The 27,097-nt window shown below is 39.7% G+C and overlaps 1 protein-coding gene across 3 annotated transcripts in view; it reads left to right on the top strand.

Annotated features, from left to right (window-relative positions):
* ZFHX4 (zinc finger homeobox 4) overlaps positions 1-27,097 on the top strand; it is a 201,375-nt gene that overhangs the window by 168,632 nt on the left and 5,646 nt on the right. For all 3 annotated transcript variants that reach the window (XM_074987060.1, XM_074987061.1, XM_074987059.1), the window contains exons 5-9: positions 1,207-1,323; positions 10,805-10,938; positions 11,088-11,288; positions 14,936-15,053; positions 16,833-22,229. In XM_074987060.1, the coding sequence (XP_074843161.1) occupies positions 1,207-1,323; positions 10,805-10,938; positions 11,088-11,288; positions 14,936-15,053; positions 16,833-22,229 (5,967 nt within the window). The remainder of the gene's footprint in view (positions 1-1,206; positions 1,324-10,804; positions 10,939-11,087; positions 11,289-14,935; positions 15,054-16,832; positions 22,230-27,097) is intronic.

The following is a 27,097-nucleotide window of genomic DNA, read 5'->3' as shown; positions in this document are numbered from 1 at the left end:
GGTGCAGAGAGGGCCACTATTTCCCCTTTCAATCACTATAGCATTTACAATGAAAATTTTATGCAGTGTGTAATTTTCAGTTAATGCTTGACACTTAAAATGTCGGTAGCTGCATTTTGTATGGTTTCTGAAGGGTTAATTGTATCATGTTCCCTGCATAAAAGCTCTGCTTATCAAAAGTGAATAGAAGAGTGTATGCAAATGTGTGTCTGTGACCTTTTGCCTTTCCAGGGTTAATTTATATGGTCATTAAAGATTTTATGAAATTGAGCAGCCTGGTGCTTCAAATCCTATTTTACCTTCCCCACCTAATTTATATAATTTCTACCTGAACTGGGAAATATTATTTTTATTTTTTGTGCTGCAATGAAAACAGTATGCTGTGCTGTAGGGAGTTGCAAGTCTGGTTATCTGGCATTACTCAGATTGCTAAAAATTCATTAAAATGTGACATCAGCACAGTGAGAGACAAATGATCACAGAATGAAAAGGAACAGTGGGCCTTTCACGGATTAGTGCTACATGGACCCGCCATAGAAGCTAACTGCATAAACAGATTAATCCACCAGTAGCAGCATAGCTAAAATTTACAGAATAATTAAATAAGGTTGAGTTACTCTGAAGATTTCCATGTAATCTAGCTTGTGTGAACACATAAGTGAGATGTGGGTTATTAATACTCCTTCCTTAAGAACAATATACTGATGTACTGTTTACCCTGAATAGCTCCCCCTGGAGACCAAATCTGAGAGTTTGCCAGCAAAGCCAAAGGTTTATACCTAATGCAGTACTTGCATATTGCAATTATCAGGATACCACGAAACCAAGGATTTATGTGTGATTTATTTTTGAGCTTTTTTCTCTTTTTTGGAATACTTTCTCTGTGTGAGGGGCTTTTTGTACAATATTTATGTGTGTGTATTTTTATACAAATCACTTCTAGCCAACAAGAATCAAATGAGAAGCTTGAGATCTGTCATACTGAGAACACGATAGGGGCTGATATACTCATGTTATAATTTTGGCTAGAATCTGAAATATTGTAGATTTTTCATAATTCATATCAAATCACTTGAATGTGCCATTCTTTATCTCCCTCTTCATTCTCCCCTCCTCTTTCCTTTGATTCTGTTCGTACTAAAGGCTGTGTTTTTAATTAATGTTAACTGGTCACTAAATCAGCTCTCCTCTGTGCTTAATCCACAGAAGACCAATTTGAAGATACAGAAGGGTCTGCTAAAAGTACATCAGTTGCTGTTGCTGATGATAAGGACACAAGTGAGAGAGACACTAGTGAAGGCAAAAAAGCTAGCAAAGATTCTGGTAAGAGGCTAGAATTTTGTCTCCCCACCCCACCCTTTTATCCTATTAAATGCTCTTTCATTTTAAACTGTCTGGACATTCCCACTACTATTCATTGCATGTGCATTTTGCATGTGATTTCTATCAGTAGCCTCCCATTGACCTATTTTTAATCATAACCATCTGACAGGATAGATGCGGATAAGTTGAAGAATATTACAGGACGACCAGTGAGATTATTTTTTAATCAAATCAGTTTGTGTGCTTGTAATTTTGTAAGCGCCTTTCATTAATCTTAGCTGTACTTGTGATTCCTCTGATGGCATATTAATTTTTCATAAGTATAGGATTAGATACCACTTGAATTCTTTTTTTCCCCGCAATCAAATTTGGTCCCTCTTGTAACCCTGAGCATATAGTGGGGGTAATTGTTGTTGAAGTTGGATTTTTGTCTTCATTCTTGCTGCCCGACCACTTACAGTCAAGAATCTACCTTCTTCCTGGGCATTTGTTTGAGGCATTTAGGGAAAAAAAACCCCACAAGATCCAGCAAAAAGTTTACAGATGATTCAGCCTAAGAAAGAGGAAATATCATTGAAAATGGATTACGAGTTAGGTAATTTTGATCTCCGGGAATAGACAGAGCCTAGTAATAAAAGCTACTGTCTTTGAAAACAAAACCCTTATGTCATGACATTTACTTGTGTGCAAACAAACCCAGGGCCAGCATCTGGTGTAGATGCCCAAGGCTTTTTTTGTATTTGATTTGGCAACTATGTGACTTCATCCATGTTTTTTATGTATGAGATGGAAATCTATGGTTGCAATGAATATTACATTGGCTACTTTTGCTGCACGCTATACCTAGTTACATTATGTTGGATTCATTGAAGCAGAAGAAATGCTGAAACAGGTTGAAGCCTATTAGTTTCAGGTAGTCATATATCTTTTCTCTGTATCCCAATGACAGCTGCATATAAAGGAGCGTGTATTCTCCATAATGACATTTAGTTGCACAGAAAATATAATTTTACATGCATGTTTACGTAAGACCTGAATTAGCTTATATTTGTAATTCACAATGTATATATTAAAATGTTGGATTTATTTCAAAATATTTATTGATGGTCCTTTCTACGTTAATTTGAAAGACTGCTATAGGCACTAATGCTTAGTTTAAGTTTGCTTGTCGACATGTTACAGATGCCTGTTACAGTTTAGAACCTCAGCTGCACTTCAGGTGTCTTATTTTTTGAGATCAAGAGATGGCAGAAATGCTGCTGATGACAAAGATGATGTCGAAGAAGAAACTGTGGTGTGGTTTAAAATATATGTCCCCATTGGCTTGGGCTTTTTGACTTGGAAAGAGTTGTCTGTAGCACAGTAAGCTGACCTGGGTCTTTTCCGCATTGTCTAATCAGTGGGTCATCTAAAAACGCTTCAGGGGAAAGGAGACAGGCATGTGAAACATACATTTGCTATCATTCACTCTACCTAGGGGGCACCGGAATCCACTTCTGCAGGCTTATCTGCCCATTCCTTGTAAAGCACACTCATTCATAGTTGCGGAGAAAAGTGTTAAAGGTACGATGGAGAAAATGGACTTGGGAAGAAATAGCGTGGGGCAATTCTCAAGATTCTACTAGAATTAGGCTGTTGGAAGAGGCAACTTTAACTGGGAAACCCTATGCGCAGGTGCCTGCTGAGCACAGTACAGCTAAAATAGAATAATTGTGGTGCATGTCTGTGTCAGTAATTCCAAAGGTCTCTCTGCAGTACAAGCCATATAAAAACAAATGTGCTCATGCTTTACAGTGATCACAGAAAACGATTTATACTGTAAACTCTTAAACTGACCTTTTAAAAACTTTTGTTTAATTTTCTAAATTAATTCTGCACTCATGCCAAGGTCTTAATTCTCAGCTCAGCTGACAACTATTTCTAATGACTGAATAACTGCTTATATATAATTGAATGTTAATTTCGGCTTTCTCATGAATTGAGTGTTGCAAGTCTTGCCAAGAGAAATCTCAAGAAAACCAATAAATTAATCGCAATCTTAACAAGTTAGACAGGAAAGCAGTGTGACCTCTCTTTAGCATAGAATCTATTAGAGGCGAAAGGATTAGCATGTTATTTAGTAACAGTGTGTTTGTGTAAGTGGTTGTGCTGTATTGCTTACCTTATCTCAAGGACTGGTTCTTTTAGAATGAGATGTGGCAACATGAAAGTTATATTTGTTGAATATTCATTCAGAACAGAAAAGCCTACTAATGCCTCATTTATATTGTCATTTAAATCTAGTGCCACTTTAGATTAATTATAATCCAAATTACAGCTCTATGCAATGCAAGAATTAATATGGAATTTATCCAGATTAATACATTTGCATTGAAAATATAGCATGTCTCTGCCATGGCTAAGGGGAGCACTTTTTAATAAGGTAGTAAACATGAGGAAGGATGGAAATTAACCTTCATTATTGCAGTGAAAATTACCCTTTCATTCTACTGTAATTAGAATGCTGTACCAGTTATTTTAATTTTAGAATTATTTTCAAGTTGAGTAACATCATCTCATATATCACAAGTCTTAAGTTAGGTGATCTTTATGAAATACATTGATTCATAAATAACAAACCAGTATCTTTTTCATATATTTTTCAGGATTTTATTTCATTATTTCATTTATTTCATTTTATTAGGCTTTCCCTAATTCTTGTAAATGTAAACTTTTTCATGACCCTTGCTTTTATTTTAGGGTTTCAGAATTGTTAAGTAGGCGATTGCCTTTGAATTGCAGTGAATTATGTCATTTTTGTATTGACAATCTTACATGAATTAAATAATTCTGTAACTGACAGGTAATCATTGACTAGTGTATTTCATGGTGCTTATTTATAATTAAGCTTAATTTTTGAGCTAAATGCATTGAAATTGCATTATTCAGCTAAACTAATGGTATGTGTTTAACATTATAAAATGAATTATGATTGTATTTCACTATTAACTAGAAAACAACAAATAGCCTGTCTCCAGAACAAAAACTATCTTAAAAAGAAAAACATAACAGTATGTAGTCCTCTTCTAAGACTGCATACAGTAAACTCTTTCATATCTGGCAGCCCCGGACTAGGAGTTCGCTGGCTATCCAAATATGCCGAATAACAATGAAGTATAACTAGCAGGGCATAGAACTAAAGAAAAACAAGATTAGATATTAAGAAACATACAAAAATCTATTCAGAATACTCTATTTACCAGCAACAGTAGTATTGTAGACCGTAAAGTTATACAGGATTTGCTGTATTTACTAGTATTTACTTTCACTATACTGTACATATGGAAAACATAAGTAAAATTTACTTATGATTAAAATGCCGATTATTTGAGAGTTCTGGATGATAGAATGCCAGATGTGAAAGAGTTATTGTACTAAGGATCTAATGTCAGTGGAATATCCAGCTATACAAATGATCTAAATTTCATACCTTTAATATCTGTAATGCCTTTCAAATGCCTTTAAAAAAAAACCCCACCAATTCTACAAGCCCCATCTTTGCTCTTTACTCCTCAGGGAACTTGTCAAAATAGTGAATTCACCAGTGAAAGTACTTAGTAGATATAGCTGAATCAGGTGTTATGACATTTAATATTCGTGCAAATGGATTCATGTTGCTCTTAACTGTTGGTGGAATTTAGCTGTTTATGGACACTAGGATAGTTAGGATATTATTTGAACTAAAAGGAGCTGATTCTCTAGTGCTTTGCCCTGGCATAGTTGTATGTACTTGTAAAAAGCATGTCCACAGTGTAAAACGCTACCAATTTAACTTTGTAATGCTTGCCACTCGCTCTGCCCACATGCAGATGACTACACAGGGAGCAAAGCAGTGGAGAGTTGGGCCTTGGCTTTCTAATGCTTACCATAAAATTTTGAGACTGTTATTTTACTTGATGCCAGATGTAACTTTGGTCATTTAAAAAGTAACAGTGTTTATGGATGAATGAATCCAGACCCTCCCCCCTCACCCCACCCCAAATTGCCTTGGTTAGCTTTAAGATTTTATATAATTAACATGGTAAGCATAGTGAGGGGACTGCTCTTTGCAATGTATTTATTACCCCCAAAATGCAGTGTTTTATAAGGGTTGGTTAACATTAAACACAAAAGAAAATGTAAAAAACCAATACTTGTAACTATAGAAACAGGGAATATGAGTTCTATGATTGTTATTAGTTCCTTGAAATAGTTATCATATCCAGTGGTAGAAAATGTTGCATAATACAAACACACTCTTTATACTTTCTGTCTCTATTGTTCACAAATAAATTCCACCAACAGTCAATAGCAATATTAATCCATTTGCCCCAATATAGCTGGAAGGAGTTTGCCTGCAAAATTTGTATAACAAAATGCTAAATGAATACAGCATAATATAAAGAAAATATGCTTATTTATTTATCTGGGGCCAGATCCTCAGCAAGTGTGAATCAGTCATGCCCTGTAGTAATACTAGTTTATGTCAGCAGAGAATCTGTCCATTATCTTTTAAATTGGACATTTTAAAGTGACATATGATGTAGATAAGAGACAGTAGTCAACGGTTAGACATTTTTGACAGTTGGAAATGAAGAGAGGTTAATAATTTGAACCCATCTTTTTAAGACTTGAAAAGTAACCTTTCTCTGTTAATCGAGTGTGTCACTTTTTTATTTCCCATAATTCTCATATTTAAGGTATTTAAATAACAATGCTGTACTCCCATATATATTCTAATAGGGGAGTATGGGAAACCAAACCGAGTAATATAATGGTGGCTTATGTTGTTGTCTATAAAGGTCAAATCCTGCAGCCCTTTATCTAGAAAATTGCATCTGCCCAGCTGTGTAGAGTATATAGGTATTGCTGCACTCAGCATTGCAATGCCTGAATTAGGAAGCCAGGTTTCATCTTCAAAAGAAACTTAGGCATGTAGGAGCCAAAATCTTATGGATAGCCTTTTGAAAATTTGACAAAATTTGCTCCTAAATCAGTTAGACATTGTACTGCTGAGCACAGTGATGCCTACATACCATTAAACAGCTAGGCCCTAAGTAAGGCCTGGAGGATCAGTCCTTGACAGTGTGGAAATTTGATGGGGTTCCTGGAACTAAATTCGTTCAACTTTTTGACATATTATTTATAGATGATAGGAAAATATGTCAGAAATCAACTTAATTTTCAGCAGAAAGATGTTAGAATTACTAGTATAAGAGTAGGTCTACATAGCCAAGTTTTATTTTGAAATAACAGCTGCTGTTTCGAAGTAGCTATCCTGAGCTGTGTCTACACGTGCACGCTACTTCGAAGTAGCGGCACTAACTTCGAAATAGCGCCTGGCGCGGCTACACGCATCAGGCGCTATTTCGAAGTTAACTTCGACGTTAGGCGGCGAGACGTCGAAGTCGCTAACCTCATGAGGGGATCGGAATAGCGCCCTACTTCGATGTTCAACGTCGAAGTAGGGACCGTGTAGACGATCCGCGTCCCGCAACGTCGAAATTGTGGGGTCCTCCATGGCAGCCATCAGCTGGGGGGTTGAGAGACGCTGTCTCTCCAGCCCGTGTGGGGCTCTATGGTCACCGTGTGCAGCAGCCCTTAGCCCAGGGCTTCTGGCTGCTGCTGCTGCTGCTGCAGCGGGGGATTCATGCTGCATGCACAGGGTCTGCAACTCGTTGTCGGCTCTGTGTATGTTGTGCTGTTTAGTGCAAGTGTGTCTGGGAGGGGCCCTTTAAGGGAGCGGCTGGCTCTTGAGTCCGCCCTGTGACCCCGTCTGCAGCTGTGCCTGGCACCCTTATTTCGATGTGTGCTACTGTGGCGTGTAGACGTTCCCTCGCTGCACCTATTTCGATGTGGTGCTGCACAACGTCGATGTTGAACATCGACGTTGGCAGCCCTGGAGGACGTGTAGACGTTATTCATCGAAATAGCCTATTTCGATGTCGCCACATCGAAATAGGCTACTTCGATGTAGGCTTCACATGTAGACGTAGCCCTGGTGTCCAAACAACACAACAGCTATTTCAAAATAATTTCAAAATAGCAGTTGGCTTAATTCAAAATTAGTAAACCTTATTATGACTGTGTCTACACTAAGACAAAACTTCGAAATGGCCATGCTAATGGCCATATCAAAGAATACCAACGAGGTGCTGAATTGAATTTTAAGTGCTTCATTAGCATTAGGACGCTTCTGGCTGCGGTGCTACGAAAGCACCACTTTCGAACATGTGCGGCTTGGCGCAGCTACATGGGGGTCCTTTTTGAAAGGACCCCACACATTTCAAAATCCGCTTATTCCTCTCAGGCCGTGTCTACACGTGCATGCTACTTCGAAGTAGTGGCGCCAACTTCGAAATAGCGCCCGTCACGGCTACACGTGTTGGGTGCTATTTCGAAGTTGAAATCGACGTTAGGCGGCGAGACGTCGAAGTCGCTAACCCCATGAGGGGATGGGAATAGTGCCCTACTTCGAAGTTGAACATCAAAGTAGGGCACGTGTAGACGATCTGCATCCCGCAACATCGAAATAGTGGGGTCCGCCATGGCGGCCATCAGCTGAGGGGTTGAGAGACGCTCTCTCTCCAGCCCCTGCGGGGCTCTATGGTCACCGTGTGCAGCAGCCCTTAGCCCAGGGCTTCTGGCTGCTGCTGCGGCAGCTGGGGATCCATGCTGCATGCACAGAGTCTGCAACCAGTTGTCGGCTCTGTGGATCTTGTGTTGTTTAGTGCAACTGTGTCTGGGAGGGACCCTTTAAGGGAGCGGCTTGCTGTTGAGTCTGCCCTGTGACCCTGTCTGCAGCTGTTCCTGGCACCCTTATTTCGATGTGTGCTACTTTGGTGTGTAGACGTTCCCTCACAGCGCCTATTTCGATGTGGTGCTGCCCAACGTCGAAGTTGAACGTCGACGTTGCCAGCCCTGGAGGACGTGTAGACGTTATTCATCGAAATAGACTATTTCGATGTTGCTACATCGAAATAAGGTATTTCGATGTAGCGTGCACGTGTAGACGTAGCCTCAGGGGAATAAGGGGATTTCAAAATGTGTGAGGTCCTTTCGAAAAGGCCCCCCATGTAGCCATGCTGAGCCACACTCATTCGAAAGCGGCACTTTCGAAGTGCTGCGGCCAGAAGCGTCCTAATGCTAATGAAGCACTTAATATTCAGTTCAGTGCCTCATTAGTATTCTTCAATATGGGCATTAGCATGGCCATTTCAAAGTTTTGTCTTAGTGTGGACACCGCCTACATGAGGAGTAGCATTTATTTTGAAATAAGGCAGAGTGTGTCCAATGGCATTATTTCAAAATAGGCTCTATGGCCATGGCTACACTAGCGCCTCACCTTTCAGAAGGGGCATGCTTATGAGCCACTTCAGCAGATGCTAATGAGGTGCTTTCATGAATATACAGTGCCTCAATAGCATAGTGGTGGTCACACGTATTATGAAAGTGCTGGTTTTGAAATGCATGCCTCCTGTGTAGACAGGGCCCTTTCGAAAGGACCCCACAAACTTCAAAAGCCACTTGATCCCATTTGTTTTGGGGAAGAAGAGGCTTTCGAAGTCCAGGGTGTCCTTTCGAAAGGCCCCTGTCTACATGGGTGTCTCGTTAGCATGCCCTTTCTGAAAGTTGGGGGCTAGTATAGCCACGGCCAATGTCTGTAGATGCTATATTTTGAAATAGCTAAGTGCTAGTTCAAAATGCATTTTTTGTGTGTAGCAGCATTATTTTGAAATAAGATATTCTGGAATAGCTTTTCCAAAACATCTTATTTCAAATTAAGGCTGCTGCATAGACATGCTCTAAATTATATCAAACCAAGTAATTGTACAGCATCAGGAAACAAACACAAATGTAACATGCAGGGAATTGACCAATAATGTATATGTAATAAGATATATTTGGGTGTTTAAAAATGCCCTGAGGAAAATACCTCTCTGTATGATTCGGTATTTAACTATTTATTATTCTCCAGGTTCATTGCATGTTTTCTGTTTACTTTGAAAACTGCCCTTTTCCCCCCTAATGTTGCCTTGTTTATATCAAATACTGTGTTGCCTGTGTAGTAAGAAAAAAAAAATCTGTTTTTTTTCCAGATAAAAATACAAGCATTTTCTTTGTTCATCTTTACCTTGTTTCCACAACATTCATGACCTTATTTTTAAATTAAAACTAGGTTATTGTGCAATGAGGTGCAATTTGTCCATTTATATGAACCTTATGTGAATTGAAAAAAAATCAAGATAAATCTTCATGCACAGCATACAATCAGATCACCCCTGCACTATATATTTACGTTGGGGCTGATAGCAATCAATGGTTTAGCTTCATTGCATTTCAAGATGTATTTGCACCCAGTTGTCCAGTGATAGTGTCCTCACCCTGGAAATAATTTAGTTGCAAATTGACTGGAAGATGGTGAAAATTGAAAGTTAAAATTAGAAATACTCATAATAAACAGCAGAAAAAAAAAGGTCAGATGATGCTGCACTATGATGAGATTGGAATGGTTGGTAAATGAGGTTTTGTGTTTGTCGTGAGATGTATGTGACATGCCTACCCAATGCTGTTGTAATATCCAGCCTAGCAAAAGAGATTATCTGGCAAATTGATGCTGGAAAGAATTTTCTGATGGACTGGGAAATTAGAATTGCACTCTTCTCTTTGATGTGTGCACGACTGGGCCACATTACACAGCTAGTTCAGGCATAATATTAAATATAGATTTAATACTTAGAAGTGGAACTATCTATAGAAAATAATTATATTCTTGGTTTTGATTACTGTACCACAGTATAGAACTTCATAATGTAAATATTTGAAGCAACCCAAAATGACTGATCTTTGCATATAATTAATATGTAGTTAGTTCTTGTTTTCCACAGTGTCCATAGGGAATTGTAGGCTTTGGGTGGGTTGTGTGGGGTTTGGGGTTTTGTTGTTTTTTTTTAATTTTATTTTTATGGTTTCTTTAAAGTATAGCAAAGTCTCACTATATTTAGCTTCAGAACTGTAACCAAGCAGGGCTTATCAAAGCAGCATGATAATTTCAATGCCCAAACATTTTAGAAATGCTGGAATGTAATTAAATGTTAGAAAATTAACTATTTTTGAAAACAAGGAATTCTGAGTGAAAGTTGATTTGGTTTTATGTAATAGAGAAATTCAGAATGAGTTGCTGAAGAGAGCATATTATTGATTGATCTTTCAAGGTAACTTAAGGTTATCCAAACAAGAGAGAAGAGTCCATTTTAAAAATGTATTTCTAGAGTCTGCATCAAGGATAAAAGTGTGTTTTCACCTTTGCATTTGCTAAGTTTCAGATAGTTTTATTTAAGTACTTTTTTTATATTTAGCATAACTGTGTGGGAGATTTTAAGGTATCATAATTACAGTTCTTTGTCTAGCATGACACTTCTAATTTTCATATGTGTTTTTAAATAATATGTTTTTGAAACAGGAATAATCACACCAGAGAAGGAACCAAAACTGAATACTGTGGTAGGGACACAACAGCCACTTCAGGCAAAAGAAGAGGATGGAGCATCTAAAAAACCAAAACCTCTCGAGGACAATAAATTTGGACACGAACAGGTAAATGAAATTGTAACAATTCCATTGCCTCATAGAACTCTCTCAGGTAGTTCAAAAGCAGAACAGTGATGATATACTGTTGAAATAACAATCCTATCAAGTCATTCAAACCACACTAATAGCCAGCATCTTCATTTAATGTTTTTCAGTTCTATCAGTGTCCTTATTGTAACTACAGTAGTAGGGACCCAAATCGTATCCAGATGCACGTCCTGTCACAGCATTCAATGCAGCCCGTTATCTGCTGTCCCCTCTGCCAGGATGTCCTCAGCAACAAAATGCATCTCCAACTTCATTTGACCCATTTGCACAGTGTGTCTCCTGACTGTGTGGAGAAACTGCTTATGACAGTAAGTATTGAAAATAACAATACACATTTGATAGGAACATGCTCAAACACATAGAAAGTGAATTTGTGGTGACCTAGTATTCTGATAGCCAGAGCAGAGGATGGAGAGTCAGGACCCTTGGATTCTGTTCCAAGGTTTGTGGCCTGAAAGAGAGCTCTGTGTCACCTCAAGATCTTGATTCTCTTGTCAAACAAAAGTTATTACCTTCCCCCCAGGAATTGTCCCTCTCATTGTATCAGTAATTTATGTTCCTAGTGCAAGTCACTGAAGCTAGATTTTTCAAAGATGCTGAGATCGCAGAGTTTACATGTAAGTCAGCTTTGAAAAATCAGGCAATTCATCTTTCTGTGCCTCAGTGCACATCTCTAAATTGGGTCTAAGCATATCTTCCCCACCAGCACAGTGTGAATGTTAAGTTATCCATTGTTTGCAAAATAGGAGGAGTTTCCTGGGCAAAACGTACTACTGCACAATATTATTTTTATTAGGGTTAATTGATTTTATGAGTTCTGAAAATATTTAATATCCTGTAATAGTCCAATGAATGCATATAAACAACATATACCCAGCTGTATCTTATGCTTTGTCTTTTTGGCACATGTTATATGATATTAATAGTTGTTAGGTCACAGCTTTAAACAGAAGACATGGGCTCCAGTTATTTTGGTTGCCCTGGCTGTTTTTTGCCTTTTCTCTGGAGAAAGCAGCTGTAGAGCCCACAGATCCAGCCCCTGACTATTCTCCTTTGCACAAAGGGATTTCTTCACCCATTGAACTAGTACGGGAGCTCTACACCACCCTGCTTCTGATTCCTATGAGATGTGTGATCAGGGAAAAGGAGGCTGGATGGGCGGCTTCTGAGGCTTCTGTTCATTGTACTAAGAACTGAGCTGATCCCCAGCTGCCCCCAGAGGCAGGGATTCTCCCAGCTCTATACTCAGTTTTGCCAAACCAGAGCATTTGGCCCATCAGACAGGAAGTCATATGTATTTTGGAAATTTAACTTTTGCATTTCTTACATTTTTGTTTTGTTTTATTTTATGTTGTGATTTTTAAAGAGGCAAGCTCCACTGATGTGGCTTTTTTACCATCTAGTCTGTATCTGCACTGTGCACCCTCCAGCAGCACAACTGTGATGCTGCGGACATGCCACTGTAAGGTACATAATGTAGCTGTTCTTTGTTAGCAGGAGAGAGCTTTGCTGATGCAAGTGCAGTGTAGACATAGCTACCTTGACTGGTAGCATTTCTCCTTGCTCAAGTTCCATGTGTGGAGGACATTCCCTCCTGCCTCCCATAAAGCTCTGGAGCCAGGCACCTCCTTCACACCATACCCTTATGTCCTCCAGAACCCATGGAGGATGCATCACAGCGTCCTCACAAAGGATATGAAAGAGACACGATACAGTGGGATCCCAGTTAGGGATGCATATCATCTCCATTCCGGTTCCATAGAGATTCCCAGGAAAAAATATATAGCTACTCCAAGGCAATATGGCTGCGATTGATTTAGGTAAATAGAATGGGGAAGGATGGAGGAGGAGTGAGATCCTTCCTTTGCTCTTCTCGTAGGTTGGCTGGAGACTGGTTGTTGAACAGCTAGAGTGGGAAGTCAGCAAAACACCTGTTTGCATTTTCACATTAATGCCTTCACGTGGAAAAAGACTGAAACCTATTTTTTTTTCAAATCAAAGCTTCTAATGTTCAAGTGTCTCATAAGAGATTGAAAAAAGCTGTGGAGCAATTCTCTACGTGCAATACTTCCACAACAATGATTTTATCATGTCTTGATGTTACAATAAGTTTGGGAGTAGAGTTGTGTTTTTCTTTTTTCTTTTTCTATTTTTTTCAGAGAATTTTAGTGGTGGAGGTGTTATCAGAAAGCTGGGAAAGGTTTAGATCTTGCTCATATAAATTGTTTCTCTAACTAACAGCAACTTGTCCTGTCCATATGTGATCTCTCTGATCACAAAGGAAATTGTTGTTTGTGAGAAATCTTATCTATGGCACACTTGCAGTCACAGGCTACGTCTACACGTGAAGCCTACATCGAAGTAGCCTATTCGATGTGGCGACATCGAAATAGGCTATTTCGATGAATAACGTCTACATGTCCTCCAGGGCTGGCAATATCGATGTTCAACATCGACGTTGCGCAGCACCACATCGAAATAGGCGCAGCGAGGGAACGTCTACACGCCACAGTAGCACACATTGAAATAAGGGTGCCAGGCACAGCTGCAGACAGGGTCACACGGCGGACTCAACAGCCAGCTGCTCCCTTAAAGGGCCCCTCCCAGACACACTTGCACTAAACACCACAAGATCCACAGAGCCGACAACGAGTTGCAGACCCTGTGCATGCAGCATGAATCCCCCGCTGCAGCAGCAGCAGCCAGAAGCCCTGGGCTAAGGGCTGCTGCACACGGTGACCATAGAGCCCCTCACGGGCTGGAGAGACAGCGTCTCTCAACCCCCCAGCTGATGGCTGCCATGGAGGACCCCACAATTTCGACGTTGCGGGACGCGGATCGTCTACACGGTCCCTACTTCGACGTTGAACGTCGAAGTAGGGCGCTATTCCGATCCCCTCATGAGGTTAGCGACTTCGACGTCTCGCCGCCTAACGTCGAAGTTAACTTCGAAATAGCACCCGACGCGTGTAGCCACGACGGGCGCTATTTCGAAGTTAGTGCCGCTACTTCGAAGTAGCATGCACGTGTAGACACAGCTACAGATTTCCATTCCACCGTCTGCCCCCATACACACTCAAAGGCACTAGAATTCTGAATGGACTCTGCCCATGCCAAGTTTGAAATTTCAAATTTGAATCAAGTTGAGTTCTGTTAATGTTAGAATTGTTTCTCACAGTAGAAAGAGTATATATGCTTTCACGTGTCACAGTAATGGCTCAAGAGACTTCTGGGTAAACACACCAAATTCTTTGTTCTGAACAGAACAGAAGAGAAAATTCAGTTCCTATCTGGTAAAGGCCCTTATTCCTGTAAGTCGTGTCTACTCATGCCCTTCCCTTTCTGAAGGGACATGTTAATGACGCACTTTGGAACAGATTAATATATATATTCAGTGCCTCATTAGCATAATGGTGGACAGTCGCGCTTCAAAAGTGCTGCTTTTGAAATGCGGACTGGCTGCATAGACGCAGGTGCTTCGAAATAAACCCCCGACTTTGAAATACCCTTATTCCCAATTCATTTTGGAAATAAAGGGATTTTGAAGCATGATGCTTATTTTGAAGCACCTGCATCTATACAGCCAGTCTGCATTTCAAAAGCAGCACTGTTCAAAGTGCGACTGTCCACCATTATGCTAATGAGGCACTGAATATACATGTCAGCACCTCATTAACCTGTTCCAAAGTGCCTCATTAACATGCCCCTTCCGAAAGGGAGGGGCATGTGTAAACACAGCCATAGTGTCTGAGCACCTCCCAGTCTTTCCTGGATGGGATTGGATACTGTTATCCCATTTTTCAGGTGGGAAATTGAGGCCTGGAAATATTTACCTGAGGTCACAGGCCTGCGATCCAGAATTGAATCAAGCCCTTGGGTTTTGCTGTGTGACACGAACTGACAAATAGTATGTTTTCTGCTTTGAATATGATATTGCATCCTTGCTCTTTTAAAGGTTCCTGTACCAGATATGATGATTCCCAATAGTATGCTATTGCCCTCAGCTCCTTCAGAGAAATCTGAGCGTGACACACCTGCTACCATTACAGCAGAAGGATCTGGGAAATATTCAGGTATGCAAACAAAAGACCAGTCATCCACAATCTAAATGAGTGATTCTTGAAGCAAAGGACTTGATTCTTCATTGGTACACTATTACTTTTTGGCTACAAATATTAGCAAGAGGTAACAGGAGAAATATAGAAAGATGTCCTTTAGGACATGATCTTCAAAGATGAGCCTCTGGAAGGCTATGTCTACACTACAGAGTTATTTCAAAATAAGATATTTTTGAAACAGATATTTTCAGCTCCACACAAGGGCTGCTTCTACATGACATTCCCCTTTCAGAGGAGGAATATAAATGAGGGAGAGTGAAAGTGCAAATGAAGTGCTGATTTACAAATCTCGCACTTCACTTGCACAATCTTGCACAATCTCATTTCCAGAATAGACTTTTCCGGAAAAAAAAGAAAAAATAACACAGCAGTGTAGACAGGGTTCCTTCGGGGGTGGGGGGGGGGAACTGTTTTTGAAAGAATTTGTATTCCTCATTTTTTTTTTCAGGAAGAAGGCTTCTTTCAAAAACATTTTTTCCTCCCCAAAAGAGCCCTGTCTACACGACTGGTTTTCTTTTTCAGAAAAGTCTCTTCGAAAAGTGCAATGGTGTGAGATTATGCAAATGAAGCACAAGATTTGTAAATCAGTGCTTTGTTTGAATTTTTGTTCTCCCTCATTTGCATTCCTCCCGTGAAAGGGGAATGTAGTATAAACGCAACCAAAATGTATTTCAAAATAGCACCCAGCTATTTTGAAATAGCATTTCTGGACACATAGCACTATTTTGAAACAGTTTTGCCATTGAAGTCCATTATGGTTTATTTTGAAATAGCACTATACCATGTCTTACCAGTACCTATTTCAAAACAGCCATTTTGAAATAGGCATTATTCCTCCTGTAATGAGATTTACCAAATTCAAAATTTTGTGCCCACTATTTCAAATTTATTTTGAAGTGGCAGGTGTGTACAGTAGATGCTAGCAAAATTATTTCAGAATAACAGCTGCTATTTTGAAATAACTCTATAGTATAGACATGGCCTAAATGTCACAGCTGAGCAATGAATTTGACTCTTTGCAAAGGTACACAGGTAATTGGATGCATGCTTTCCATGTGCCCGTAGAAATATTTGACTTGAGCTAGCTCATAGCTGTGATCGTTTATGTGTAGAAATGAGACATGCAGCTGTACATGGCTGTTCAGAAAATAAAACCCTTGCTATTTTAAAAATATATAGGACCTGATCTTATACGCTAATGAGCTATCTGTTTGTCTTATTAGCGCCAATGGGAATGTTAAATGAATGGGTCCTTCAAGTCCATATTTCAGTTTTCTCTGCTGCACTCATTTCCGTGCTAATTGGCTGTCTTCTCCAATGCCTAACTCAGACTTTCCACTTCAGCCACGCTCAGTCTTAATACCTGGGTCCCTGCCTTCTTCCTGCCACCTGCTGTCCCCCTCAACATCCCTTCCATCTGCTTTCTTCTCCCCTCCTTCATCTCTAAGTTTCACTTACTAAACCTTACCCTAAGAATTAACAACAATGATATGGCTCTAACATTCCATTTGTCACCATGACACCAATCACTTGGATTGCTTGTTTGCTCCTTTTCCTATTCTTTATCTGTCTTTTTTATATATTTGTTAGTAATTTGGGCCAGCTGCTGTCTGTGATTGTATCATGCCCAGTTGAGGACCACTTCTGATCCGACCATGATAAGTGTGATAAATAATAATATGCCCTCTGTTCAGATGTCACGTTTAAAAATATTACTTTGCCTTCCTTAACCAGGTGACAGTCCAATGGATGAGAAAAATATTCCTGGACTTGATGAAGCAAAAGCTGGAATGGAAATTAAGACTGAGGAGCAGAAGCCACCTAAGGAATGTACTGAAATGCCAGAATGGAATAAAAGCAGCAGTAAGGATACAAAGATCACTGAGTCCCTGCCGGATCAATTGAGTGAACAGCAGAAGAAGCAGCAACTCTCTGTTTCTGATCGCCATGTCTATAAATATCGTTGTAACCATTGTAGCTTGGCTTTTAAGACTATGCAGAAGCTTCAGATACATTCCCAGTATCATGCTATTCGGGCTGCTACCATGTGTAGCCTTTGTCAACGTAGCTTCCGTACATTCCAGGCTTTAAAAAAACACTTGGAAGCAGGCCACCCTGAACTCAATGAAGCTGAAATTCAGCAGCTGTATGCATCTTTACCTGTAAATGGTGAACTCTGGGCAGAAGGTGAAAGTATGGCACAAGATGATCATGCACTAGAACAGGAAATAGAACGAGAATATGAGATGGACCAGGAGGGTAAAGCAAGTCCTGTAGGAAGTGATAGTAGCTCTATTCCGGATGATATGGGCTCAGAACCAAAGCGGACCTTACCTTTTAGAAAAGGGCCAAATTTTACTATGGAGAAATTTCTAGATCCATCTCGCCCATATAAATGTACAGTATGTAAAGAATCTTTCACTCAAAAGAACATTCTCTTGGTCCATTATAATTCTGTGTCTCACTTACATAAACTCAAAAAGGTTTTGCAGGAAGCATCAAGTCCAGTTCCTCAAGAAAGCAACAGCAGCACTGATAACAAACCCTACAAATGCAGCATTTGTAATGTTGCATATAGCCAAAGTTCTACCTTGGAAATCCATATGAGATCTGTGCTTCATCAGACTAAGGCAAGGGCTGCAAAATTAGAACCAAGTGGTAATATAACTATTGGAAATTGTGTAGCAGGGAATGTTAATAGCCCTAGCCAAGGGATGCTAGATTCTATGAGCGTACCAGCCATTAACAGCAAAGATAACCACCTAGATGCCAAAGAATTAAATAAAAAGCAAGCTTCTGAATTAATTTCTGCTCAGCCTCCACATCACCCACCCCAGTCACCAGCACAACTTCAAATGCAATTACAGCATGAACTGCAACAGCAAGCTGCATTCTTTCAACCCCAGTTTCTAAACCCTGCATTTTTGCCTCACTTTCCTATGACACCAGAAGCACTGTTGCAATTTCAACAGCCTCAATTCCTTTTTCCATTCTACATACCTGGGACAGAATTTAGCCTGAGCCCAGACCTGGGTTTGCCTGGTTCTGCCACATTTGGTATGCCTGGAATGGCAGGGATGGCAGGATCACTGCTAGAAGATTTAAAGCAGCAGATACAGACTCAACACCATGTTGGTCAAACTCAACTACAAATTCTACAGCAACAAGCACAACAGTATCAATCAACACAACCCCAGATTCAGCCACAAAAACAGCAGCAGCAAAGTAGCAAACTAATGAAACAGGAGCAAAATAGTCTAGTAAATGCAGACTGCCAGTTAATAAAAGATATGCCATCATATAAAGAGTCAGAAGAGGTTTCTGAGAAACAGGAAAAGCCAAAGCAAGAACTGACAAATGAAAGTGATGGACTAAAGGACAACAAAGATACAAAGAAGCAGAAATCCTCAGAACCAACCATTCCACCACCTAGAATAGCTTCTGGAGCTAGAGGAAATGCAGCCAAAGCCTTGCTGGAGAATTTTGGCTTTGAGCTGGTTATTCAGTACAATGAAAACAGACAAAAAGTACAGAAGAAAAGTAAGAGCAGTGAAGGTGAAAACACTGACAAATTGGAATGTGGAACATGTAATAAACTATTTTCTAACATACTTATCTTGAAGAGTCACCAAGAGCATGTGCATGGACAGTTTTTTCCTTATGGAGCACTAGAGAAATTTGCCCGTCAATACAGGGAGGCTTATGACAAGCTTTACCCAATTTCGCCATCTTCTCCAGAAACACCGCCGCCGCCACCACCGCCTCCGCCACCTCCTCCCCCACCACTGCCTCCAGCTCCTTCACAGCCTTCTTCAGCCAGTTCTGGAAAAATTCAAAATACAACTCCCACTCCTTTGCAAGCTCCAGCCCCCACCCCACCCCCACCCCCTCCACCCCCTCCACCCCCACCCCCACCTCCACCACCACCTTCAGCTCCTCCTCAGGTCCAGCTGCCTGTTTCATTAGATCTTCCACTTTTCCCTCCAATTATGATGCAGCCAGTGCAACATCCTGCTTTGCCTCCTCAGCTTGCCCTTCAGCTGCCACCAATGGATACCTTGTCTGCAGATCTTACCCAGCTTTGTCAACAACAGCTAGGATTAGATCCCAACTTCCTCCGACATTCACAGTTTAAGCGCCCGCGTACCAGAATCACAGATGATCAGTTAAAAATCTTGCGGGCTTATTTTGATATTAACAATTCTCCAAGTGAAGAGCAGATTCAAGAAATGGCTGAGAAATCTGGTCTTTCCCAAAAAGTTATCAAACACTGGTTTCGTAATACGCTTTTTAAGGAACGACAAAGAAATAAAGATTCTCCGTATAACTTTAGTAATCCTCCCATAACTGTTTTGGAAGATATCAGACTTGATCCTCAACCCACTTCTCTAGAACATTACAAGTCTGATGCATCTTTCAGCAAGAGATCATCTAGAACTAGGTTTACAGACTACCAGCTTAGGGTCTTACAAGATTTTTTTGACACAAATGCTTATCCAAAGGATGATGAAATTGAACAGCTGTCAACTGTACTTAACCTACCTACTCGAGTTATTGTTGTATGGTTCCAAAATGCACGACAGAAAGCTCGCAAAAGTTATGAAAATCAAGCAGAAACTAAAGATAATGAAAAAAGGGAACTCACTAATGAACGATATATTCGAACTAGCAACATGCAATATCAATGTAAAAAGTGCAGCGTAGTTTTTCCTAGAATTTTTGATTTGATTACACACCAGAAAAAACAGTGCTACAAAGATGAAGATGATGATGCTCAAGATGAAAGCCAAACAGAAGATTCTATGGATGCCACAGATCAAATGCTGTATAAAAATTGCACTGCTTCTGGACAAACAGAATCATCAAAAAATACGACTGTGACAGCAACAAGCTCTGGTTCTGGTTCTAGTACTCCTTTAATACCATCACCCAAACCAGAGCCTGAGAAGAGTTCTCCTAAACCTGAGGCAACAGAAAAGCCAAAGCAAAATGACATTACCCCTAAGCAAATTGATAGTGCCTCACAAGGCACCAAACCCATACAGTCAGCGCCAGTAACTTCTGCTGATCCACAACCCTCAGTCTCTCAATCACAACAGCAAAAACAACCACAGATGGCAGGACGACCTCCTTCTGCATCACAAACTACACCAGTTCCTTCCAGTCCTATATCAATTTCAATGACTTCTCTACAGAACAGTCTACCTCCTCAGTTATTACAGTACCAATGTGACCAGTGTACCGTTGCCTTTCCAACTCTAGAACTTTGGCAAGAGCACCAGCACATGCATTTCCTAGCAGCCCAAAACCAATTTCTTCACTCTCAGTTTTTAGAAAGACCCATGGATATGCCCTATATGATATTTGACCCCAATAATCCTCTGATGGCTGGACAATTGCTTAATAGTTCTCTTGCTCAAATGCCCCAGCAGACAAGCTCATCACATGCATCCCACACTGCTACAGTTCCTGGCTCACTTAAACGAAAATTAGATGATAAAGAAGACAATAACTGCAGTGAAAAAGAGGGCGGAAACAGTGGTGAAGACCAACATCGTGATAAACGTTTGAGAACTACCATTACTCCAGAGCAGCTGGAAATACTCTATGAGAAATACTTATTAGATTCTAATCCCACCAGAAAGATGTTAGATCATATTGCACGTGAAGTGGGTCTTAAAAAGAGAGTAGTACAAGTCTGGTTTCAGAACACACGAGCCCGAGAAAGAAAAGGACAGTTCCGTGCAGTAGGTCCAGCCCAGTCCCATAAAAGATGTCCTTTTTGTCGAGCACTGTTTAAAGCAAAGTCAGCTTTGGAAAGTCACATTCGCTCTCGGCACTGGAATGAAGGAAAACAGGCGGGGTACAGTTTGCCTCCAAGTCCATTGATATCAACTGAAGATGGAGGAGAAAGTCCACAGAAATACATATTTTTTGATTATCCATCACTATCATTAACAAAGATTGATCTTTCAAGTGAAAATGAATTAGCCTCCACAGTGTCAACCCCTGTTAGTAAAACTGCGGAGATGTCTCCAAAGAATCTTTTAAGCCCGTCTTCTTTCAAAGCAGAGTGCAGTGAGGATATAGAAAATCTGAGTGCCCCTCCTGCTGACTCTGGATATGATCAGAATAAGACTGACTTTGATGAGACTTCATCAATTAATACAGCCATTAGTGATGCCACGACAGGAGATGAGGGAAACAATGAAGTGGAAAACATGACTGGCAGTTCAGGGGATGCAAAACCTGTATCGTCTCCCAAAGAGCCAAAAACACTTGTGAATGATGCTTTGTCAAAAACAGCAACCACACCTACAGTGGAAAGTTGTGATGATAAGTTTCTCTTTTCCCTAACTAGTCCGTCGGTACATTTCAGTGACAAAGATGGTGATCATGACCAAAGTTTTTACATTACCGATGATCCCGATGATAATGCCGATCGCAGTGAAACATCAAGCATTGCTGATCCAAGTTCACCCAACCCATTTGGAGCTAACAACCCCTTTAAATCCAAAAATAATGACCGACCAGGTCACAAACGTTTTCGAACACAAATGAGTAACCTCCAGCTTAAAGTCTTGAAAGCTTGCTTTAGTGACTATCGGACTCCAACCATGCAAGAATGTGAAATGCTAGGGAATGAGATTGGTCTGCCCAAAAGGGTGGTCCAGGTTTGGTTCCAGAATGCCCGGGCAAAAGAAAAGAAATTTAAAATTAACATAGGGAAGCCATTCATGATAAATCAGAGTGGAACTGATGGGACAAAGCCAGAATGTTCTCTATGTGGGGTGAAGTATTCTGCACGTTTATCTATAAGAGACCACATCTTTTCCAAACAACATATTTCAAAAGTGAGAGAAACTGTAGGAAGTCAGCTAGATCGGGAGAAAGATTATTTAGCTCCTACAACGGTTAGACAGCTCATGGCACAGCAGGAACTGGATCGTATAAAGAAGGCTACAGATGTGCTAGGCTTAACGGTACAGCAGCCAGGCATGGTGGACAGCAGTTCACTTCATGGTATCAGTTTGCCAGCAGCTTATCCCGGACTCCCTGGCCTTCCTCCTGTTCTTCTGCCTGGAATGAATGGTCCATCCTCCTTGCCTGGATTTCCACAGAGTTCAAACAGTAAGTCAGTAAGGGGATGAATTGTTTATTTGATTAATTTTAATGATGTTGTGTGGTTTTCAACCACCTATGAAGAAAGGCATATGCAGTCATATCCAATTCCTATCACTTCTCTGTCTGCATCAAAACACTGCAGTTGACTCCATTCTGCATGTTATTAGATTGTTTCAGTAGGTAATTAGTAATAACACCCAAAACTGAAATTCAGTTGAAGAATTAAATTGAAATCTGTCTTCCAGACATATTTTTTAAAAAAATTGTGTGGCTATCTATATTTAGGGTTGGCCTACATGGGGGAACTTTCTGTAATGGAGGGAATAAATGATAATGCATGTTAGTGGGTCATACATCATGTGGACCTTGCTGGCATGCACTAAACATTCCATAGTGCACATTAATATAGTGCTGTTTGAAACAGGACCACATTAAGAGGCACTAGGAAACTTTTAGCACAGCTGGTTCCAAGGGTTTAACAAGATGTGAAACAGAATTTTGCTGGAAACCTTGAGAATATTTTCAAGTAGTTGGCCAGTTAAGATGAGGACCTTCCTGCTGGAGGTAATTATTATTAGTTTTCTTAACTGACACCCAAATCATGAGATGTGCTGAGTATTCTTCAGACCTGTAGGATTGTATGGATTCTGCACACACTCTTCACGTCATTTGGGCTTGTGTATGTTGAACATCTGCTGTGATTTGGACAGAGTCCTGTGGTTGACTTTACACATCATTTTGCTTCCTTTACTCTCACTGAGCAGTGCTTACTCATGCAGATAGTTTCACTGAGGTTACAGAATGAGCCTTTCTGTATAGTAATTTTTTAACCCTGACAGAAGGAACTAGTTTTTTTTTTTTTAAATGATTTCAAGTGTTGCAGGCAGAGTTCCCTGCAGGTGCAACATAGCAGATGCAAATTCTAATATTCACTTTCTACCTACCTGATTGCACTTGTAAATCAAGTAATTACACATCAACCCATGAGTGGGTAAAGGAAATAAAAGGCCCTTTCGTGTACATGGCCCAGTAACTCCATTTGTGTTGCCTTAGGTTGTTAAATTTTGATTTCTTCAAACAACTTACTTTGCTAGGAGTGCTACTGATTCAGCCACCAGTGTGGTCAGTCAGACTAGAGCTGTAGCAGTAGTTCCTGTTCTATAGAGTTCTGTTTTGATTGATGATGACCATGTCATTTCTTCCCTAAGTGGTGGTCAAAGCAACTTGTTTTTCTAGTCAATGGGTCAGAAGAGCTTTCCTGCCACAATGGATTCTCTGGCCGAATGCCCTTCTGTTTTTGTCAAACAGCTATTGGCATACCGGGTGCATCTAAGACAAATAGGAAGTAGTTTTGGAATACTGCAGTATATTTGTTGGTCTCCTCTTAATTGCACATAATGTACATGTCCATAAGTGGCTAATCTTTGTTTACAGGAGTCAGGGTCATAATATAATGAGACTAAATAGCTTAGCTAGCCTTGTCTTTAGATATATTGTAAGCTCTAGAAAACTCGCATATGTATCCAACTTGTTTCCTTATTAATATACAGATGAAATGTTTGGTAACACACACCCGTTGTTTCATGGTCATTAAATTATCAGATTGTCTAATTTCCACCAAACAGCTTTTATCTGAGATAAATTTAAATCTTTAATATGTTAGCATGCTCCATGAAGCACCGCTTGAGATGGATGCTCAGCTTCTTTCATCTCACATCTTTTAGGCTAATTAGTTCATTACAATCTAAAACTACAGTGTGGACTGGCTAGAGAGTTTTGTCATTAGTTTTTTCTTCAACCATATGTTCAGTACCTCCTGCTTCCATTGTTTGTTGCCCAACAAATATGTGCATACATAAATTTTCATCCTTAACGGTACATAATAGAGTTGTCAAAGTGAAAATAAAAATTAATTAGTTTAAGCATTCATTGCTGAAAAGTACTCATATCCTTAAAACTTCTTAATGTGAGTTCAACACTACTATTCTCCATGCCTAATCAACCCACTTTTAACATCTCCTTTGCTGTGCTTTGGGTGACAGTTCACATCCATATTTGATGCTGGGAAGAGTTTAAGCATAAGCTTCTTGGAGGTATAACCTGTGAGCAGGCTCTTCACTGGGTGTGATTGTCTAACTTCCTCTGCGTCCACAGCCAACAGAATATCTCCTCTGAATTACTAAATATGTGATGGATTTCCTGAAGTTTGATCCCAGAGGAGTTACAACTTGTTCCTTAATCATTGTACATGGCTGAATTTCAGATTTTATTATTCATTGCTTGTGTGTCATTTCCTTTTCCTGGCCTCGATCGGCTAACACATACGAACAGACAGTCCCATTGATTTAATTTGCTTGTTTATATGTGAACAGTTGCTCATGTGCATAAATGTTTACAGGGTTTACCCACATTTTTTCAGCAGCAAAGGCCAACCTCTTGGGATCTTAAAGGGACAATGTCAACGTAATGGATGCACATTTTCACAGAATGCCCATTTTAATAGACTGTTATTACTAAGATACTACCTTAGTGAAAGTAAAATGATAAAAATAGAATTCTCCTTTAGCCTTCATTTGTGTTTAACTTTTTAAATTGTATTTATTCTAGAATGTGAAAGTAACCTGATCAACTTCAGTTGGCTTATAATCAATTTTGCTTTCAAGACCTTGTGCCCAGCATCATTTTGTTTGGTTTTCAGCACTGCACGGAAATTACTAACTGCCCTCCAAATGCTTTTAAGTTAATTTTTTAAACACATAACATTTACTTTACATCCAATAGGGGAAAATAATATTTTCCTAAAATATGGAAAATCTGAATGTTGAGCCTAAACTACTTGAAAATGGTGTTATTAATTTAATTAAACATGGTGCTTTAACTGGATCTTTATTGGCAAACACTACTCACTTTCAAAACTAGATTTGCTCCCTTTCTGGGTAGGTGGATTAAACAAATTGACATATTTAGGTGTATCTCTAATAACAGTTATTTTCTCGGTGTAAGAAGGTGAGTTAGTGGCAGAATGTTGTTCCCAAAAATCTTTTCCCCTGTAGGATGAACTACTTGAAATGAGAAATACTGATTAATCTATTCAATTAAATAGCGCCCCCACCCCGCTTAGGTATATCAAATGCTATGTAATTTTTCAGCATAATCATTATGATTGTTCAGAGTATATGTGGTCATTTTTAGAGGGATCGTCTTTTTAGGATATGCTTCAAGTATAGCTTATTTCCATTCTTCAACCTGACTCCTATTTTATAGTATGCTGCAGACATAAGAGCTTTTTTCTCAGAAGTTTTGCAGATTTTCATCTCAGCTGACAAACTTAATGTTCTCTGTTTTTCTTAATTTGTGTTCTGCCCCCCATCAGAAAATGTGTGCTTCAACTTGCTTCTAGAATGAATTTTCAATTCATGCTCATTACAGTCTTAACTGATCACTTACGATGTCTTTAAGATTCACAGCAGCTTTTTCCAAAAATGTGCGCATCACTGGGTACTATACACTTCATTGGTTTCTGACATCTTATAAAAAGAGAAATATGGTTCAGCAGCGCTTATTTTTCTCAAGACTACAACCCTAAATCGTGTTCTCTATTCTTCTTTGAACCCTTGTTATGTTTTTCATTTATTTTGTTTGAATTGATCTGTCTCAGATTCCTCTGAGAGAGACCTCTGGTTTGCCATAAAACCCCTAAAGCATCCACTTAAAATAGACAAGTATCAGAGCTAAAACATTTCTTTATAATTAGTGATTTTTCCTGTCTATTTCCTTCATGTCACAAATGGGAGAATGAGGTTCATCAGGTCTCCAGTACTGAGTTTTAGGTACCCTCAATCCATACTTCCCTGTAACAAACCCATTACTCCTGTTCTCTGCTGTAATGTTCTCAGATGTTTAGTTGATTTTTGTACATTTCAACTAAATTCCAAAGAACATAATGGGAAAATAAAATAGGTGGACGGGTGAACTAGCCAGCAGCATTGTGAGTATATTGAGGGCAACATGATGAGTGGAGCTGAAAAAGAAGAGGAACACAAAGGAGTTGGATAAAACCCTCAAATAGCTATTGAGCCCAAAGGAGTATGATTCAAAAACTGCAGACAAAGCTGAGATAGCAATTCACATTGATAACATCATCCATGCATTTTTCATGTAGGGTGGTTGACATCAAAGACATTTTCAACAGATACTACAAAGCTGCCACAGTTATTTCCTACTGAAAGTATAGGGTGAAGCAACAGTATCTCAGAGACTACTGTACGATAACCATGGCAATTACTGACTCTTTAATGATGGCCGTTCTGACTTGTTTCCCTCTACTATCTAATCCCAGCTGACAATACATTTTAACTCCTTAGTGTTGCCTCACCATTAAATAGAGGTAATGATACTGTGACTATCATTAAATGGTCTCTTTGTTAAATCTGATAATCATTCCCCCTGAATTCTAATTGCTTTATTCCTAAGTAATGCTAAGCACCTGGATATTGATGATTTAAACTTCCTTCTTGCCCACTAGATTAGTGCTTCCATGTAGCTAATACCCATCTAACCTCCATTATAGAGCCTGCAGTTATTGTTCTGTTATCCTTGCACTTACAGGGTTTTCCTGGGGGCTGCTTTACTCCTTTGAACATTAGTCTTTCTGTGTGCTCATTTCTCTACCAAGTTTATTTGTCTCTGAAAACAGACTTGGCCACAATGTACAGACTCTTACAATTCCCTTTTCTACCCTGTGCCATCATTTAGATTCCTGGCCAACTACACATCTCATAGAAATTGCTTTAAAATAGACAGTAACCAGCCACTTATTCTAGCTTTGGTACTTGAAACATAGCAAAGATATCTCCCATTAATATATGAGACAC

The sequence above is a fragment of the Carettochelys insculpta genome, chromosome 2, assembly GCF_033958435.1.
Source record: "Carettochelys insculpta isolate YL-2023 chromosome 2, ASM3395843v1, whole genome shotgun sequence".
Classification (NCBI taxonomy): domain Eukaryota; kingdom Metazoa; phylum Chordata; order Testudines; family Carettochelyidae; genus Carettochelys; species Carettochelys insculpta.
This window is presented reverse-complemented; position numbering and strand designations above follow the sequence as displayed.